Genomic DNA, 18,706 nt, shown 5'->3' with positions numbered 1-18,706 from the left:
GGGTATAACTCTGCACTAATTAGATAAAGAAATGTATTTATTACTGAGAATAACCCCAATTAAAAACCATTCAGAGATTGAGTATATATTGAATAGGTGCTGCCAGAGACAAGATTACTGACCACAAGAAAAAAAGAAGAAAGAATGTCTCTTTGTTGGCACACATAAATGTAGTTAAGATATAACCTTACATATATTAAAACATGGACATTTTTAATAATCCGAATAAAGGTTATATCTTAACTACGGGATGCATTCAATATCCCGGTTGTTGGGATCCCGGCGCTCAGCATACCGGCGCCGGGATCCTGACCGCCGGGATCCTGACACCTATTCTCCCTCTTGGGGTGTCCACGACACCCCTGGAGGGAGAATAAATAGTGTGGTGTGTGTAGCGCGCCACCGTACCCGCAATGTGGTGAGCGCTCGCCCTACTGCTGGCATTCTGGCGCCCAGCATCCCGCAGTCGGTAATTTGACCGCCAGGATGACGGGCACCGGTATATACGAGATACCAATCCCTTAACTACATTTATGTGCGTCAACAAAGAGACATTCTTGTTGGCATAGAGTGCTTTACCCAGACGGTCAGGATCACCTCATGAGCTATGCTTTAATCAGTAGGCACACACCAGAAAGCTCTTTGTGATATAACTTGTTTATATAATGAAGCTAGAACCGATCATTGGGGGTAATTCTGAGTTGATCGCAGCAGGAACTTTGTTAGCAGTTGAGCAAAACCATGTGCACTGCAGGGGAGGCAGATATAACATGTGCAGAGAGAGATAGATTTGGGTGTGGTGAGTTCAATCTGCAATCTAAATTGCAGTGTAAAAATAAAGCAGCCAGTATTTATCCTGCACAGAAACAAACAAAATAACCCACCCAAACCTGACTCTCTCTGCAAATGTTATATCTGCCCCCCCCCCACCCCCCTGCAGTGCACATGGTTTTGCCCAACTGCTAAAAAATTTCCTGCTGCGATCAACTTGGAATTACCCCCATAATACAAACTGATAATCAGAACAAGATAACTGTATATGAGCAGCAATCATTGCATGCTCCATCTCTCTCCTTCATGTCACATTCACACACAGGAACAAACAAGTACAAATATACATCACAGACTGTAAAACACATAAACACATAAACACATACACGACAGCTCCACCTACTGTCCCTCCAGTGTAATTACATATCAAGTCTCAGTCTATTGTAAATTCTCAACACCCCTTCTCAACAGATGAGGCTTGATCCATGAGACCCCATCTTTCTAGATAGTCTGTGATGTCTTTCTCCAGCCAATGGATTGGTGAGAATGCCCGTGTCATTTCTTCTGTTGGGCAATATTCCAAGTTGAGAAGACCTTGTTCCTGTAGATCCTTCAAGAAGTGGTACTTCACATTAATGTGCTTGATCCTTGGATTTACACGTTCTGTTTTTGCTAATGTTAGACTTCCTTGATTATCCTCAAAGATTTTTGTAGGTTCTACTTGTTGCTGTCTCAAATCAGCTAACAATTGTCTCAGCCATATTGGGGGTCATTCCAACCCGATCGCTCGCTGCAGTTTCACGCAGCGCAGCGATCGGGTCGAAACTGCGCATGCGCCGGCGCCGCAGTGCGCCGGCGCATGGCAGCCATCGTTGGCTAGTGATTGCCTCTGAGGCAGAGGTGGTCGCTGGGCGGGATGGGGCTGGACAGTGGCATTAAGCCGCCGTTTAGAGGGTGCGGTCCGGACAACGCAGGCATGGGGGGGCGGGCTGCGGCGGCTGCGTGAAGTTACACGCAGACGCTGCGAGCCAGGGAGCGTCGAGTAGCTCCCGGCCAGCACGCTAAGCTGCGCTGGTCGGGAGCTGCTCTTGAAGTGCAAAGGTATCGCCGCTGTGCGATGCCTTTGCACTTCTGCGGGGGGGAAGGCCAGCACTGACGTGCGGGGCGGACTAGCCCTGTGTTGGGCATCCCCCCGCATGTCAGTGTGAATGATCATAGCTGTGCTAAATTTAGCACAGCTACGATCAACTCGGAATGACTCCCACTAGCTCTTGACTTGCTTGAGCTGCCGCAACATAGTCTGCTTCTGTGGAAGAAAGTGTTACGCATGATTGCTTCCTACTTGTCCAACTGATTAGTCCTTTACCAAGTAGAAATAGGTAACCACTTGTGGACTTTCTGTTGGTAGAGTCTCCAGCCCAATCTGCATCCACATATCTGATCAGATTACACTTTCTGCTTCCTGGAAGTTTAAGTCCTAAGCTGATGGTTTCCTTTAAGTAATGTATTACTCTTTTCACTGCATTCTAGTCCATCTGACTTGGCTTGGAGACCTTTCTGCTTAGAATTGCTACTGCTGTAGTGATGTCTGGTCTGGTTATAATGGCAACATACAGCAATTTTCCTATTGCCTTTCTATATTGGTGATTGCCTGGTAATGGTGTACCTTCATTGTACATTTCCTTTATGTAGTTGGTCTCCATGGGAGTACTTGCTGGTTTTGAATCTTGCATCCTAAACTCCTCAATGGCTTCCTGTATCTTTTGTTTCTGATTTAAGGTAAAGTCACCATTTTCTTCTCTCACTATTTGAATACCTAAATAGTGTGTTATATTTCCTTGGTCTTTTGTTTAAAATTCCTTATTCAGAATCTGCAGTAATTCCACTTTATCCCCTTCTTGCTCGAAACATACTACAAGATTATCCACATAGATTAACAGGTAGATCCACCTGTCAGCTATTTCCTTAACACATAAGAAGGGATCTTCTTTGCTTCTCACAAAGTTTTCCTGTATGAGTACTTCATTTATTTTTGTGTTCCAGGCTCTTTCTGCCTGCTTCAGACCATATATACTCTTCTGGAGCTTGCACACTAGGTCTGGTCTTCAGGGTCTTTGAAACCTGGTGGCTGTTCCATGTAAATATCCTCCTTTAGCTCACCATGTAAGAACACTGTCTTTACATCGAAGTGTCTTACTTACATATCCTTTGTAGCTACTACTGTAAGTAATGTCCTGATGGTTGTGTGCTTCACTACTGGAGCAAATGTCTTATCATAGGCCCTCATTCCGAGTTGTTCGCTTGGTAAAAATCTTCGCATCGCAGCGATTTTCCGCTTAATGCGCATGCGCAATGTCCGCACTGCGACTGCGCCAAGTAAATTTGCTATGCACTTAGGAATTTTACTCACGGCATTTTCATCGTTCTGGCGATCGTAATGTGATTGACAGGAAATGGGTGTTACTGGGCGGAAACAGGCTGTTTTATGGGCGTGTGGGAAAAAACGCTACCGTTTCCGGAAAAAACGCAGGAGTGGCTGGAGAAACGGAGGAGTGTCTGGGCGAACGCTGGGTGTGTTTGTGACGTCAAACCAGGAACGACAAGCACTGAAATGATCGCAGATGCCGAGTAAGTCTGAAGCTACTCTGAAACTGCTACGAGGTGTGTAATCGCAATATTGCGAATACATCGTTCGCAATTTTAAGATGCTAAGATTCACTCCCAGTAGGCGGCGGCTTAGCATGAGTAAATCTGCTAAAATTCACTTGCGAGCGAACAACTCGGAATGAGGGCCATAGTCCTCTCCATATTTTTGCAAATATTCTTTGGCTACTAATCTGGCCTTGTATCGCTCGACTTTTCCATCTGTGTTGTATTTGACTTTGAATGTCCATTTGCTAACTATGGTTTTTTATTCCTGCACTGATATTCATCTGTAAGCCTGTTTTTCACAAAGTCTAGTGTGAGTTCTGTTTCAGGTCTTGTTTCCAAAGCATTTATCAGTGCACTCTATGTGTCTGGTAGACTGCACAGAAGTATGGCTACTGTGTGGCTGCATTTTAGCTCTTCTCCTATAGATCTGAGTTGTACTACTATCTCCAGCAATTTACTTATATGCTCTTGCATAGTCTGTCCTTTGCTTTGTCTTCTTGATTTACATGGACTAACTGATCATCTTCAACTAATCTCCTATATATTAGCCCTGTGACTCTGTGCCTGCATTTCTAACGCTGGGTGGAGTCACAGACCCTGCCCTGTCTCAGTGTCAGCACACCACCCACCATAGCAGAAGGGACCACCAGGCAGACACACCATTCTCTACCACAAGCCAGCAGTGCACTGACGACCCACACTGCCAGGTAACCCACACACCCTCACCACACACCACCCCTCCCCTGCAAACACCCACCACCACCTACTACACCCACCTTACCCACCACGGTGCCACACACAGCCGCTACCAAGTCCGCCGCTAGCCCCCCCCCCCCCACCACCATCTGTTACAGTGCAGGCGCGCCGTGCAAATACAGTCATGGCTAAACGCCCTCCACACCCCCGTCGCACACATCGCTCCACACTACCGCTCACGGAGCCCAAGCACACAGCACAGCCAGGCTCCGTCACTACCACTCTCGCTCCCATTCAGCTCCCACCGCCCTTCACCAGCCCCGTCACCCGCAGCTCTCTTCCGCCGGACTACAGGACCGCCCACCCTGTCTCACGGAGGCGCCACACACCACACCGCAAGCCTCCCTCACTACCACGCTAGCTGCGCCTCTGTCACCTCCGTAATCCGCAGCGCTCTGTCTGCCACATGCGCCTCCGTAATGCGCACCGCTCTCCCTGCGCCCGCCAGCCCTGTCGCCACTCCACCATCACCCAGCACAAATACACCTCCCGCACCCACCACCATCAGTATAGGAGCCAACTGTAACGCACCCCCCCCCCCACCCCACCTTGGAAGTAATGCTGATATTGGTGGGGTGGGGGAGTCAATAACTTGATGACTGCTATTGTGCTGGAAGGGGGGGGAAGTATCACCCAACACAATCCTTGAAACAACACCCTCCCCATCCACCCCCAGCCCCCACCACCATCAGCCACACAACAGTATACCTGGCCTATATAGGAGCCAGCAGTAGTGCACCCCCCTCTCCTTCCCCACCTAGGGAGTAAGGCTGATATTGGTGGCGTGGGGTGGTGTGAAGAAGGGGGGGGGGGGGGATAACTTGATGGCTGCTATTGTGCTGGAAAGGGGGAAAGTGGAATGCTTTTATATCATTGTACATATACAGTAAGCAGTTGGTGGCACTCACGGACATTAAACAGGTCAGGAGACAGGTTATTTCAACATTTTTGTGGATGTGTGACTAAATGGATTTGTGACTAACATTTAAACGTTGAAATAACCTTTTTCCTCACTTGTTTTATGTCAGTGAGTGCCGCCAAGTGCTTGCTGTATAATCGATTGATGTGGAGGGTATCCGGCAAATACTATAATAAAGAAGCTGTGTCAAATCCTGCTTTGTATCTATCATGCTATATATATATATATATATATATATATATATACACACACACACACACACACACACACACACACGTATGTATGTATGTATGTATGTATGTATATATATATATATATATATACACACAGAAACCCCCCCCTGAAAATGCTGCGTTTGCCCCTGTCACAAGACCCTACACCCCATTCACCATCACAGTCCCTTTTCTCATACTACATCTACCCACAAACAAAACAACCATTCCACCACAACTTCACCATCTACAATTCTACACCTTCACTTTTCTGTTGAGTTTAACGGGGCGTAGCCCCTTACGACGGTGTGAAGAGCGCCCGTAGGGCGCGATGAATCACCTAGTAAGCCTATATTTGCACGTGCCTGTCTGTTCTTCTTGTACCATTCCTTGTTACAGAAATGGGCTGTCTGTAGTTAGAACTTCCCACAAATCATCTTTAGTCTGCAGCATTTCAGCTTTAAATTTCCACAGTTGGTGGTTATCATTAGACAACTTGGTTACTGCCAATCTAAGATCTGTGCTACTTGCCATCTCTTTCTGTTTGTCTGCTATTTCCCTTGAGTTATAATGCTGGGTTTACTCACAGCTCCTGTGCAGATCTCTCAGAGATGTTTCTTGTGCCTTAATCCTTGTAATCTTTACTCCTGGTAACTGGGATCCTCTTGTCTGTGTCTGGGCCCATAACCTGTTTGCATAGAGTGCTTTACCCACGCAGTCAGGATCACCTCATGAGCTATGCTTTAATCAGAAGGCACACACTGGAAAGCTCTTTGTTATATAACTTGTTTATATAATGAAGCTAGAACCGATCATAATACAAACTGATAATGAGAACAAGATAACTGTATATGAGCAGCAATCATTGCATGCTCCATCTCTCTCCTTCATGTCACCTTCACACACAGGAATAAACAAGTACAAATATGCATCACAGACTGTAAAACACATAAACACATATATGGCAGCTCCACCTGCTGTCCCTCTAGTGTAATTACATGTCAAGTCTCAGTCTGTTGTAATTTCTCAACAATTCTTTCTTCTTTTTTTCTTGTGGATATGGGAGACTCAACCTGAATAGTGATTTTAAATATCTAAAAATGTATAAAAATCAACCTTTAGTAATATACCCCGTGGTTGGATGGCACACTTATTAGCTACATGGGCTCAGAGTTACTTGATTACAAATTATTTATAATGCTCTTTGGAAAGTCAGCAGAGCATGTTTACAGTGTGATTTGTTGATTGTGGCAATATTAATTATGTCTGTGCCCAATGCGCCACAAGAATTCATGACTGGAGACTCCATTAATTACTTATCGGGCCATATGCACTGAGATGTAAATTTACTAAGAATTGTGTTTTGGCTGGTCGCTGATTGGCTAAGAGACAGCCCACTCACAGCCAATCAGCGGCCTGTTCCCTTGGTAGCGGCCCTTGATTGGCTGACAGGGATAGAAGTAAAGGAACACACATGGGTTCCTTCATGTTGGCGAGCTGCGCTATAAGTACAGTATGTGCGTGCAGTAGGGTGAAGCAGAGCCTTTCCTGTCATACTGACATTTGTGCCAGAGTTTTGACTGTATAAAATATATGATAAATACAAAGAATATGTTTGAAATATCTTCTTTACATTATTCAAATCATTTTTATAGCCAAAACTCTAGAGTAAAAAAGTCTATGGCAGGTGAGGCAGTGCCTATCTTTTCTGCACATCTCTGATCAATACTCACCAAATTTCCAGGAGTTTATACTGCTGCACTTGTGTATAATGTCCAGATGCTCCCTTTGGCTGATATATTGTGTGTAAATCTGGCTCTGGTGCTAAGCAGTGACTCCTTGGCCTTTTAGCTCACCGCAGGTCCCTGGTATGTACATATAGCATGGCTATGCCTGGTGGTTCGGGTCATGCTTTTTATTATTTTGCCAAGCCTGGGTTGCCTACTAGAGAATAGGACTGACCTGCACCAGGGACAAGGTAAGTATGTACTGTATGTACAATGAGCATGGGTGTGAGTATTAAAGGAATACAGCCTATGGTGTGTGTACTGTGGTTATTTTAATATTTCCTTTACAGGGGGACTATAGGTGCCAGCGGGCCCTTAATGCCAAGCATTCTGGCACTTGTGGTTATCCAAGTGCCAGCATTTGGGGGAGGCCTGCTGGGACATGTAGTCCCAATGTAAAGGACAATATTACTTTCAATCTAACTTTAAACTGTTATCAACATTGCACCCACTAGCAAGCGGTACAGGGGATAGGCCCGGGCTTTAGTCCAGGCCTAGAGTATACATGAGAAGGGTGTGCAAGGACTGAGATGTCCACTTTTAACATCAATAAATGCTGTGATGCCGATGGTGTGTCTTTAGATGCCACCATCGTCTCTCATGGAAACTTGCACCAATTTTATGGTAGATGCAGCTTCTGCCTTTGAGAGTATGACATTTTATGTCTGCGTATGTGCGTCTGTAGACGCAGCCACTATTATTAACACACCCACAACACTCCCATAACATGCCCCTGAGACCAAGCATTGCTGTGCACATTAATAGTCACCAACTAGGAATGCCCTGCACTTCTCTCTGGCTGCGCCTTTGTGCAGACATATTGTGCAATGCATGCACTGTACAAGTTTTTAGGGATTGTCGCACATGCGTAGTAGCAAAACAATAACTCAACTACGTGACCTTCGCCATAACGTGCAACTTGGAATCAGGCCCATAATGTCATTCTACTCAACGTAACCATTAATAGGCAGAGGTCGAGTGTTACTGTGTATTACACTGAAAGCGGTCTAATATGCTTTGCTAAATATTTCCCATATAGCCTCTCAGCATGCTGATCAGTGGCAGCACCAGGGTTGGTGACATCTGGTGCAGCCAATAATAACCCCCTCCAAAAAAGGGGTGTTGTCTTGCTGTAGTCCTCCACTGACATCAGTGGGAGGGGCCTAGTGGGAATCCCTTGGTTACCTCACTCGGGGGTCATGCCCGGCCTCCCAGGAGATGCTGGTCTGCACCCGGAGACTAGTGCTTGCAATGCCGACTCCTTCTCAGTGACAGGAGCCGAGTGCTACAAGATAATGTCACTCTGCAGCACCCGGCTCCTGTCACTGTAGAGAAGCCAGCATTTTGGTGTTACCCCCTGGAAGGGTGACACCCGGGTGCGGCCCACAACCTCTTGTGATACCTGTGATGCTGATCTCACCATAATCCCATCATCATTGCCACCAAAGTCCAAAGGCCACTGCAGTGATGACAAATTGTGTCCAGTGGCACAACAATTCTGGGAAGTAACACCAGGCACAGGAGTTACAGTACCTGTTATTGGCACGCCATGGTTACTGTGTGGTGCAAGCATCAGTTGAGCCCTGCCCACAAAAAAACGACTCTGTGACCAGCTCTACAACCTTATAGGTGTGATTCTGAGATAAATGCAATAAATTCTAAAACATTTTTTTTTGTTTCTTCTTCTGCCATCGTTATACAAGGTCTGCTAATGCACCCTACACACTTGCCGATGTGTATGGGCGATATGAACGATCTCGTTCAGTAATGAACGCGGAATCGTTCATATTGCTCAGTGTGTATGCACCAACGATGAACGATGCGCGGCCCCACGATCGTTCATCGTTGGTTCTCCATTGCCTTTCAATGCAAGTCAATTTGGAAGATGATCGATTATCATTCAGATCGATCATTTTCCAAATGAATGCGTTGGCAAGTGTGTAGGGCTCAGTACACTTAGCTCCAGAGCTCCCAGTTCTTCTCTGTCTGCTTTCACTTCTCTCTTCCAGCAGCCTAAGTTTCAGTTTAGTTTCTTCATTTTTACAGTAGGAATCCGTAGGATTGTGGGTAGCGGGACTGAGATCAGGATAAATAAGGGGCATACTGCACCGAGCAGCACTGCAGGACAGAGAAGATCAGCAGTGATGAGCCTGTATGAGAATAAACATGGGGATGGTAAGAAAGATAACAAAGCTTCTGGTGGGACAAAGGACCTTCTGTACACACCTCCCCATAATGTTAATTCTTGCTCTCAGGACAATGCCCGCAGGACGATGAGGAGACATACACAAATGTGTACACACTTAGAAGGTCATCGACCGAGGATACTGAAGCATCAGAAACATTTAAGATCTGCAAATGTAAAGTATAATTACTACCTGGCTGTCTGGATTCATAATTATCAAAGGATATAACTATAAAGGGCAACCTCTGCATGTACAGTATATTGTGTGTTTCATTTACCTACAAGTCTACATAGGATATGTGGTTCTATGATCGGTTGTATGAGTTTTGTGAGTATCATTGATAAATAAACAACTATTTAATGGGGTTATTTTATTATCAGTTTGTGAAGAGCTTCTAAAGTATAATGGGTAGTGTCCATGCATGCTGTTCTGGTGAGTACGTATTGGGCTAGTTGAGAAGATCCAGTAGATATACTAAAACATACAAGTGGTGGTATTGCCCATAGATTCTGTGGGTGACATTCAATTGTTTATCACTGCACTGACAGCTGCCGGACGCCTGACGGAGCAATTCAATTAATGCTCCAGTCGGGCACAAAGAGCTGCCGGGGCAGTGAAAGTGACCCGTGAGGGGGCACCGACAACACTTTTCACTACCATTAGTTTAGTCCTATTAGCAATGTGCACAATAAAAAAATAATAATATTGCCCCCTGATCTCCCGTCACTTTAGACGAGAAATCGGGCGCGATAAAACAATTGAATCTCTCCCTTTCTATCATTTTCTAGAATGCAATAGAGAAACGTGTATTATGATAAGTAGCATGTACTGAGCTAGTTGTGGAAAGTGATGAGATTTTCGGTAGGCACTTTCATGTATTGATCTGGTCAATATGTGGCTAGCTGGTAGGTAGGATTCACTATGTACTGGGCTGGGCAAGACGTGTTAAGCTAGTTGCTAGGGGGCAGATGTATTAAGCCTGGTTAAGTGATAAAGCATCATGATAACGCATCAGCCAATCAGCTCCTGTCATTTTTCAAACCCGTAATGATTGGCTGGTGCGTTATCACCTTCCGCTTATCACTTCTTTATCACTTTTCTAGGCTTAATACATTTGCCCCCAGGTTCTGTTGTATTGGGCTGGACAGTATGTGTTAGCAAGGTGGCAGGTTCCACTATTTACTAGTTTGGTCAGTAATTCTTGTACAAGGGGTATGCTGAAGCATTTACTTGCTGTCATTATGGTTTCAGCTTACTGGTTCCAATGTATACTGGGATTCGTTAGTATGCATTGACTTAGTAGGATCCATTTTTTCAACATGCCTAAATGTTTCAAAACATTATTTGGAACATTTCTTGTTCTGTCCTGTACATTAATGGGGACATATACAAAGATGATCAGTTTCTGAGGATGCACTCAGTAAACAGAAGTTAATTGTTAACTTCATTATTATTTTGAAAAAACTAGAGGAAAGATTTATCAAAACTTGGAGAGAGATAAAGTACCAACCAATCAGCTCCTAAATACCATGTTACAGACTGTGTGTTCAAAATGACAGATAGCAGCTGATTGGTTTGTACTTTATCTTTCTCTAGTGTATTTATCTCCAAGCTTTGATAAATCTGCCCCCAAGTACTAACTGTCATTTTTCAAGCACAGTCTATAAAATGACAGGAGCTGATTGGTTGGTACTTTATCTCTCTCCCATCTAAATCTCCCCCTAGATCTGTTATTCTACCATATAATAATTCAGCAAAATAAACAATAAAAACTTCCTAAAGACACAATGGGGCATACTGTATTCAATCAGCTATTTGATCATGCTACGCTGGGAGAAGCTAGTGGTCTTTTCCCTACACGGAAATCACTGTGTTAAGGCGCACTAACCCATTGATTCCACATAAAATCCTTCAGAGGCCGTGAAGAAAAATCCACTCTCTGGTAATTAGCAAATGGGGTTCCCACAGATAATTGAATTGGGCAGCGCCAACACTTAGCTGCGGGTTAAACCCTGCAGCTAATTTCCCCCAATGACTCATACGTGGTCCCAAAGACTCAAACAATGGACAGTGATTTGGATTTACTGCCATAAAGCTGGACCTGTACAATTTACGTTGATGACTGAGCAAATTGACCATCACCCAGATCAGTGTCCAATCAGGCGACTGTCCAGTGAGCAGCCAGCTCTAGATGACTTTTACATCATGTACTTAAAATATGATTAAAATTCTCTCAACCGAAACACTAAAAGGTACTGTATTTTCCCTTTTGTGCTTATATGTCAATACTCAATTAACACTTGTTAGTTTGTCTATTGTATCTTATCTGTTCCATTATAGTGAACTCCTCCTCCTTTGTTTGTTTGTTTTTGTTTGTTTGTTTGTTTGTTTGTTTGTTTGTTGGGGAAGCATAAAGTATTATTTAATTTTAAGTGGTCCCATTTAATAATTTACTGTATATAATGGGCGCTATTCAAATGATATATCACGCCGAATCTCCTTTCTTACAGCAAGTAGGTAGTGAACCAGCGCTTTTGCTTATTCTATTTCAATGAGTAGAATTTAAAAATAGACGAATAATATTAAAAATTACAACATAGATTTATTAGAATGTATATAAAGTTAAAATAATTTAGACACAAGTGACTCACTATTGATATCACCCCCTCTAATAGCAACGCAACAACATAAGGACTTTCATATTCTCCAAGTAATTGCTCAACCAGTTAATTCAGTAGGATATTACCCACATACGCAGGGTCGGCTCTACCATTAGGCAGCTTTAGGCGGTTACCTAGGGGCACCACTGAATTCATCTAGCAAAAAAGTGAAGTATGTCTTTGTATGCAGCCTCCTCCATTTACACCGCACTGACTGCTGCTGAACAAAGTCACAACATTTTGTGACTTTGTTTACAATATACTTTTTCACTTTAAAAGTCCTTGAGTGTTGTTCCTTTTCTCTGTATATGTGTAATGATGCAATTCACCCCAGCCCACCTAGTGGCCACCTGCATCTACCCTCCAAGAGGGTTTGATGGTGGGGAGGTTTGCAGGTTAGGGGGCGCTAAGGCTGAAGCTTTGCCTAGGGTGCAGTGAGACCTTGCACCGGCCCTGCACATATGGATAGTTCATAGTAGTCCCTTGGCAGATATATGCAGATTTGCAGAATGATGAGGGTTCCACTTTAAATCCGGCGGGTACAGGCAAGCTGGTGTTAATGGAGATATGGCTTAGTCCAAATATAAAGATGAAATGAGTTCCATGCGGTCAGGGCCGGCTCCAGGCCTATTAGCACCCTGAGCGAGAAACTGTAAAAGCGCACCCCCCCATATGCGCGCGCGCTCCTGGGAAAGTGGGCGTGGCCCCATGGGAAAGTGGGCGTGGCCTCGTAACTTTATATCATCAAACTATAAATATATTTTCACACCCCCTCTACGCACACACAATTAGCAGCCTTACACATAACAGCCACAGTAGTGTTCCTTACACATAATGTATCCAGCATAGTGCCAGATACACATAATGTGCAGTGCCAGATAGATATGATATGCCCCCCAGCACTGCCATCTACACATGACATGCCCCGCAGCCATGCCAGCTACACATGACATGCCCCCCAGCAGTGCCATGTACACATGACATGCCCCGCAGCAGTGCCAGCTACACATGACATGCCCCCCAGCAGTGCCAGCTACACATGACATGCCCCGCAGCAGTGCCAGCTACACATGACATGCCCCGCAGCAGTGCCAGCTACACATGACATGCCCCGCAGCAGGGCCAGCTACACATGACATGCCCCCCAGCAGTGCCAGCTACACATGACATGCCCCGCAGCAGTGCCAGCTACACATGACATGCCCCGCAGCAGTGCCAGCTACACATGACATGCCCCCCAGCAGTGCCAGCTACACATGACATGCCCCCCAGCAGTGCCAGCTACACATGACATGCCCCCCAGCAGTGCCAGCTACACATGACATGCCCCCCAGCAGTGCCAGCTACACATGACATGCCCACCAGCAGTGCCAGCTACACACAATATGCCCCCCAGCAGTGCCAGCTACACATGATAGTGTTCACTTTTTAGGGCAGGGTGCTGATCACAGGGAGGGCACATTTTTAAGTTAGGAGGGCTAAATGATGTACATACTATAATGCTTGTTGTTCCCATATCTATATGCTAAAGCATGGACAATGCGCGCCAAAGGCGCGCAGCTAAAATTTAGGGGCGTTGCTTCGTGGGGAAGGTGCGTGGCCACAAAATAGTGGCAATTCGCATTACACCACACAGTAGTGCAGCTAATACACATTGCACCAGGTAGAACCTCCTATACACTTTGCGCCAGGCACAGCACGTTAGACACTTTGCGCCAGTTAGAGCACTGAGACACATTGCCTAGCCACAGACGCCTAGCGGGAACACTACATGATATTCTCCCCAGCAGTGCCAGCTACACGTGACATGCCCCCCAGCAGTGCCAGCTACACGTGACATGCCCCCCAGCAGTGCCAGCTACACGTGACATGCCCCCCAGCAGTGCCAGCTACACGTGACATGCCCCCCAGCAGTGCCAGCTACACGTGACATGCCCCCCAGCAGTGCCAGCTACATAAATGGCCAAACAGTGCAAGATATGTCCCCACAGTTCCAGATACATAAATGCCCCCATAGTGCAGATATGCCCACACAGTGCCAGATACATAAATGCCCCCACAGTGCCAGATATGCCCCCACAGTGTCGGATACATAAATGCCCCCACAGTGCCGGATACATAAATGCCCACACATTGCCAGATACATAAATGCCCCCAGTGCCAGATACATAAATGCCCCCAGTGCCAGATACATAAATGCCCCCACAGTGCAGATATGCCTCCACAGTGCCAGATACATAAATGCCCCCACAGTGCAGATATGCCCCCACAGTGCCAGATACATAAATGCCCCCACAGTGCAGATATGCCCCCACAGTGCCATATACATCAATGCCCCCACAGTGCCAGATATGCCCCCACAGTGTCAGATACATAAATGCCCCCACAGTGTCAGATACATAAATGCCCCCACAGTGCCAGATACATAAATGCCCACACATTGCCAGATACATAAATGCCCACACATTGCCAGATACATAAATGCCCCCAGTGCCAGATACATAAATGCCCCCAGTGTCAGATACATAAATGCCCCCACAGTGCAGATATTCCTCCACAGTGCCAGATACATAAATGCCCCCACAGTGCAGATATGCCTCCACAGTGCCAGATACATAAATGCCCCCACAGTACAGATATGCCCCCACAGTGCCAGATACATAAATGCCCACACAGTGTCAGATACATAAATGCCCCCACAGTGCCAGATACATAAATGCCCACACATTGCCAGATACATAAATGCCCCCACAGTGCCAGATACATAAATGCCCCCAGTGCCAGATACATAAATGCCCCCAGTGTCAGATACATAAATGTCCCCACTGAGCAGATATGCCTCCACAGTGCCAGATACATAAATGTCCCCACAGTGCAGATATGCCTCCACAGTGCCAGATACATAAATGTCCCCACAGAGCAGATATGCCTCCACAGTGCCAGATACATAAATGTCCCCACAGTGCAGATATGCCGCCACAGTGCCAGATACATAAATGCCCCCACAGTGCAGATATGCCCCCACAGTGCCAGATACATAAATGCCCCACAGTGCCAGATATGCCCCCACAGTGCCAGATACATAAATGCCCCCACAGTGTCGGATACATAAATGCCCCCACAGTGCCAGATACATAAATGCCCACACATTGCCAGATACATAAATGCCCCCACAGTGCCAGATACATAAATGCCCCCAGTGCCAGATACATAAATGCCCCCAGTGTCAGATACATAAATGCCCCCACAGTGCCAAATACATAAATGCCCCCAGTGCCAGATACATAAATGCCCCCAGTGTCAGATACATAAATGCCCCACACAGTGCCAGATACATATATGGCCCACACAGTGCCAGATACATATATGCCTCACACAGTGCCAGATATGGCCCTAATGCCAGATACTCTTGTCCCCACAGTGCCAGATATGCCCCCAGTGCCAGATACATGCCCCCAGTGCCAGATACACATGTTCCATGCCCCCAGTGCCAGACATGTCCCCAGTGCCACCAGATATCCTCCTTCCCCCCCCCCCCCCCAAGCTGCTTACCATGAGTCTGCTCCTGTGGGTTGAGGCTGCTGCGCTGCCCGTGCTGCTTTGTAGCTGAGGGCGGGAGGAGAGCGCAGCGTGCGCCTCTCCTAGCCCTCAATCTCCGGCGGCCACTTCAACTAGGCGCCGGCCCGCAAGCCAATCAAAGCTCGCGGTCCGGCAGCCAATCAGCCTCAGCTGCCGGGCCGCGAGCTCTGGTTGGCTCACGGGCCGGCGCCGGTTAGCGGGGGAGACAGACAGCGCAGTGCTGCAGGGACGGCTCCAGGCTCCAATATGGCGGCCAGAGCTAGCGGCGCCCATAAAGTGCGGCGCCCTGTTCGGCCGCTCTATTGGAACATGCCTGGAGCCGGCCCTGCATGCAGTAGTTTCAGTGGATGGTGATTGGCGACAGGCTCTGCCACACGACTGTGGCTGAAACAACTGGTTGGTTTGGGCCCTCCAAGAACCTTTGCAATCTGGCGAACAACTATGCAATAGATAGCACCTTTCCTTGTGTACACATGCCTATTTCCCTATAGATTGTAAGCTTGCGAGCAGGGCCTTCCTACCTCTATGACTGTTTGTTATCACCCAGTTTGTTATTGTTATTTGAAATTGTAAAGCGCAACTGAATTTGCTGCGCTATATAAGAAACTGTTAATAAATAAATAATAATTAAACTTGAAAGCAAGGCTTGATGCGTTTCTCCGGGCAGTTCCACGCAGTTTCCTCAGAAGCAGTTCTTTCTTAAGTGATCCCCGTTATTGCGCATATCGCGCCCATAGTAATCAGGTTTAGCTGTGTAAAGGGTTAGGGCGCCTCGCTACCCCAGGAGTAGCGAGCTGAAATGATGATACCACGCCCGTCAGCAGAAACAGAACAGGGGTGGAAGGGGGTGGAAAGAATTGAATACCGCCCAATAACTGTGTTTCTCTTCTTTCTAAGATGGTTCCTGCAGTTGGAAGAAGTGGTCTGTGCATGGTACAGTGGCTTTTCTTGGGGTTATGTGCCTGCTCTGGATAATCCTGATGAGCACTATATGTGCATTATGTGAGTATATGAAACAATGCAAGACAGTGATAAGAAATGTAAGAGACAAGAGTAAGTGAAGATAAGAAATGAGGCTCGCAGCTGTAGAAATGTGGACAGTTATGTAATGGCCTGGTTGATGATATCCGTCTTTTTCTGCAGACTTGGCTATCTTGGGAAATCTGGAGGAAATGAAGCAGAGTAACAGAGAGGCCAACTTGAAATGTAATTAGCTTCTTACACTCTTCCTACCATACAGTACCCAGGGCCAGACTAACAATGGGGCCGATGGAGCTACTGCTCCAGGCCCCAGAAAAATAGTCCCATCACCATGACAGCATGATGATGATTAATTGCCCAGCTGGTCACATGCATACGTGCCTACTTTTGAAAAAGCATTTCAGGGAGATGTGAAAGTAACATCTATCAGCGTGGCCGCGTACTGTTACATCTGAGAGGTGTGTCATAAACATTACTTACATACAAATGTAAATGACCCCCAAAGTTAGTAAGATCTACTTGTTGATGAAAAGACACTGAGATTTTTCAGGATTTGTTTGTGTATTGTGTTTTACAAGAGCTTCCATATACTGTAAGTAGCCATGAGAAACCTTATTTAAAATGCATATAGCCATAGGGATCATTGTGCCTTATAACCAATGCAGGGAAATGGCACTGATGATCCCATTTGAATGTATTTATCTCTAATGTATTTTTCTCTTACGTCCTAGAGGATGCTGGGGACTCCGTAAGGACCATGGGGATAGACGGGCTCCGCAGGAGACATGGGCACTTTAAGAAAAACTTTAGGTTTGGGTGTGCACTGGCTCCTCCCTCTATGCCCCTCCTCCAGACCTCAGTTTACTACGGTGCCCAGAGGAGACTGGGTGCATTTCAGGGAGCTCCCGTGAGTTTCCTGACAGAAAGTATATTTGTTAGGTTTTTTATTTTCAGGGAGCCTGCTGGCAACAGACTCCCTGCATCGAGGGACTGAGGGGAGAGAAGCAGACCTACTTCTGTGAGTTGAAAGGCACTGCTTCTTAGGCTACTGGACACCATTAGCTCCAGAGGGATCGGTACGCAGGTCTCACCCTCGCCGTCCGTCCCAGAGCCGCGCCGCCATCCTCCTCGCAGAGCCGGAAGATAGAAGCCGGGTGAGTATGAGAAGAAAAGAAGACTTCAGAGGCGGCAGAAGACTTCATGATCTTCACTGAGGTAACGCACAGCAGTAACGCTATGCGCCATTGCTCCCATACACCTCACACACGGCAGTCACTGTAAGGGTGCAGGATGCAGGGGGGGCGCCCTGGGCAGCATATGAACCTCTCTTTGGCAAAAATATATATATATGCACTGCAGCTGGGCACTGTATATATAGAGCCCCCGCCAATTTTTTTGTGTATTTGAGCGGGACAGAAGCCCGCCGCCGAGGGGGCGGGGCTTCTCCCTCAGCACTCACCAGCGCCATTTTTTCTCCACAGCACAGCTGAGAGGAAGCTCCCAGGACTCTCCCCTGCTTATACCATGGTGAAAGAGGGTTTTAAAGAAGAGTGGGGGCACATAATTAGGCGCATATATACATATATACACAGCGCTACTGGGTAAGCATATATTTATTATGTTTTTTCCTGGGTCATATAGCGCTGGGGTGTGTGTTGGCATACTCTCTCTCTGTCTCTCCAAAGGGCCTTGTGGGGGAACTGTCTTCAGATAAGAGGATTCCCTGAGTGTGTGGTGTGTCGGTACGCGTGTGTCGACATGTCTGAGGTAGAAGGCTCTCCTAGGGAGGAGGGGGAGCAAATGAATGTGGTGTCTCCGTTGACAACGCCGACACCTGACTGGATGGATATGTGGAATGTTTTAAGTGCTAATGTAAATTTATTGCACAAAAGATTAGACAAAGCTGAAGCTAGGGAACAGCCAGGGAGTCAACCCATGTCTGTCCCTATGTCGCAGGGACCTTCGGGGTCTCAAAAACGCCCACTATCCCAAATAGTAGACACAGATACCGACACGGATTATGACTCCAGTGTCGACTACGATGATGCAAAGTTACAGCCAAAATTGGCTAAATGTATTCGATATATGATTATTGCAACTAAAGATGTTTTGCATATCACAGAGGAACCCCCTGTCCCTGACACGAGGGAACACATGTATAAGGGAAAGAAACCTGAGGTAACCTTTCCCCCCTCACATGAGT

The 18,706-nt window shown here is 46.4% G+C and overlaps 1 protein-coding gene across 1 annotated transcript in view; it reads left to right on the top strand.

The window, feature by feature from the left end:
• The window catches only part of LOC134936574 (CD209 antigen-like protein C), a 74,110-nt gene that overhangs the window by 21,212 nt on the left and 34,192 nt on the right, over positions 1–18,706 (top strand). The window contains exons 2-5 of the mRNA XM_063931664.1: positions 9,147–9,272; positions 9,353–9,457; positions 16,420–16,524; positions 16,666–16,728. Coding sequence (XP_063787734.1) covers positions 9,242–9,272; positions 9,353–9,457; positions 16,420–16,524; positions 16,666–16,728 — 304 coding nt within the window. The 5' untranslated portion in view covers positions 9,147–9,241. The remainder of the gene's footprint in view (positions 1–9,146; positions 9,273–9,352; positions 9,458–16,419; positions 16,525–16,665; positions 16,729–18,706) is intronic.

The sequence above is a fragment of the Pseudophryne corroboree genome, chromosome 6 (genome assembly GCF_028390025.1).
Source record: "Pseudophryne corroboree isolate aPseCor3 chromosome 6, aPseCor3.hap2, whole genome shotgun sequence".
NCBI classification, from domain to species: domain Eukaryota; kingdom Metazoa; phylum Chordata; class Amphibia; order Anura; family Myobatrachidae; genus Pseudophryne; species Pseudophryne corroboree.
Note: the sequence above shows the minus strand (reverse complement) of the source record. Positions and strands in the feature narration are given on the sequence as shown.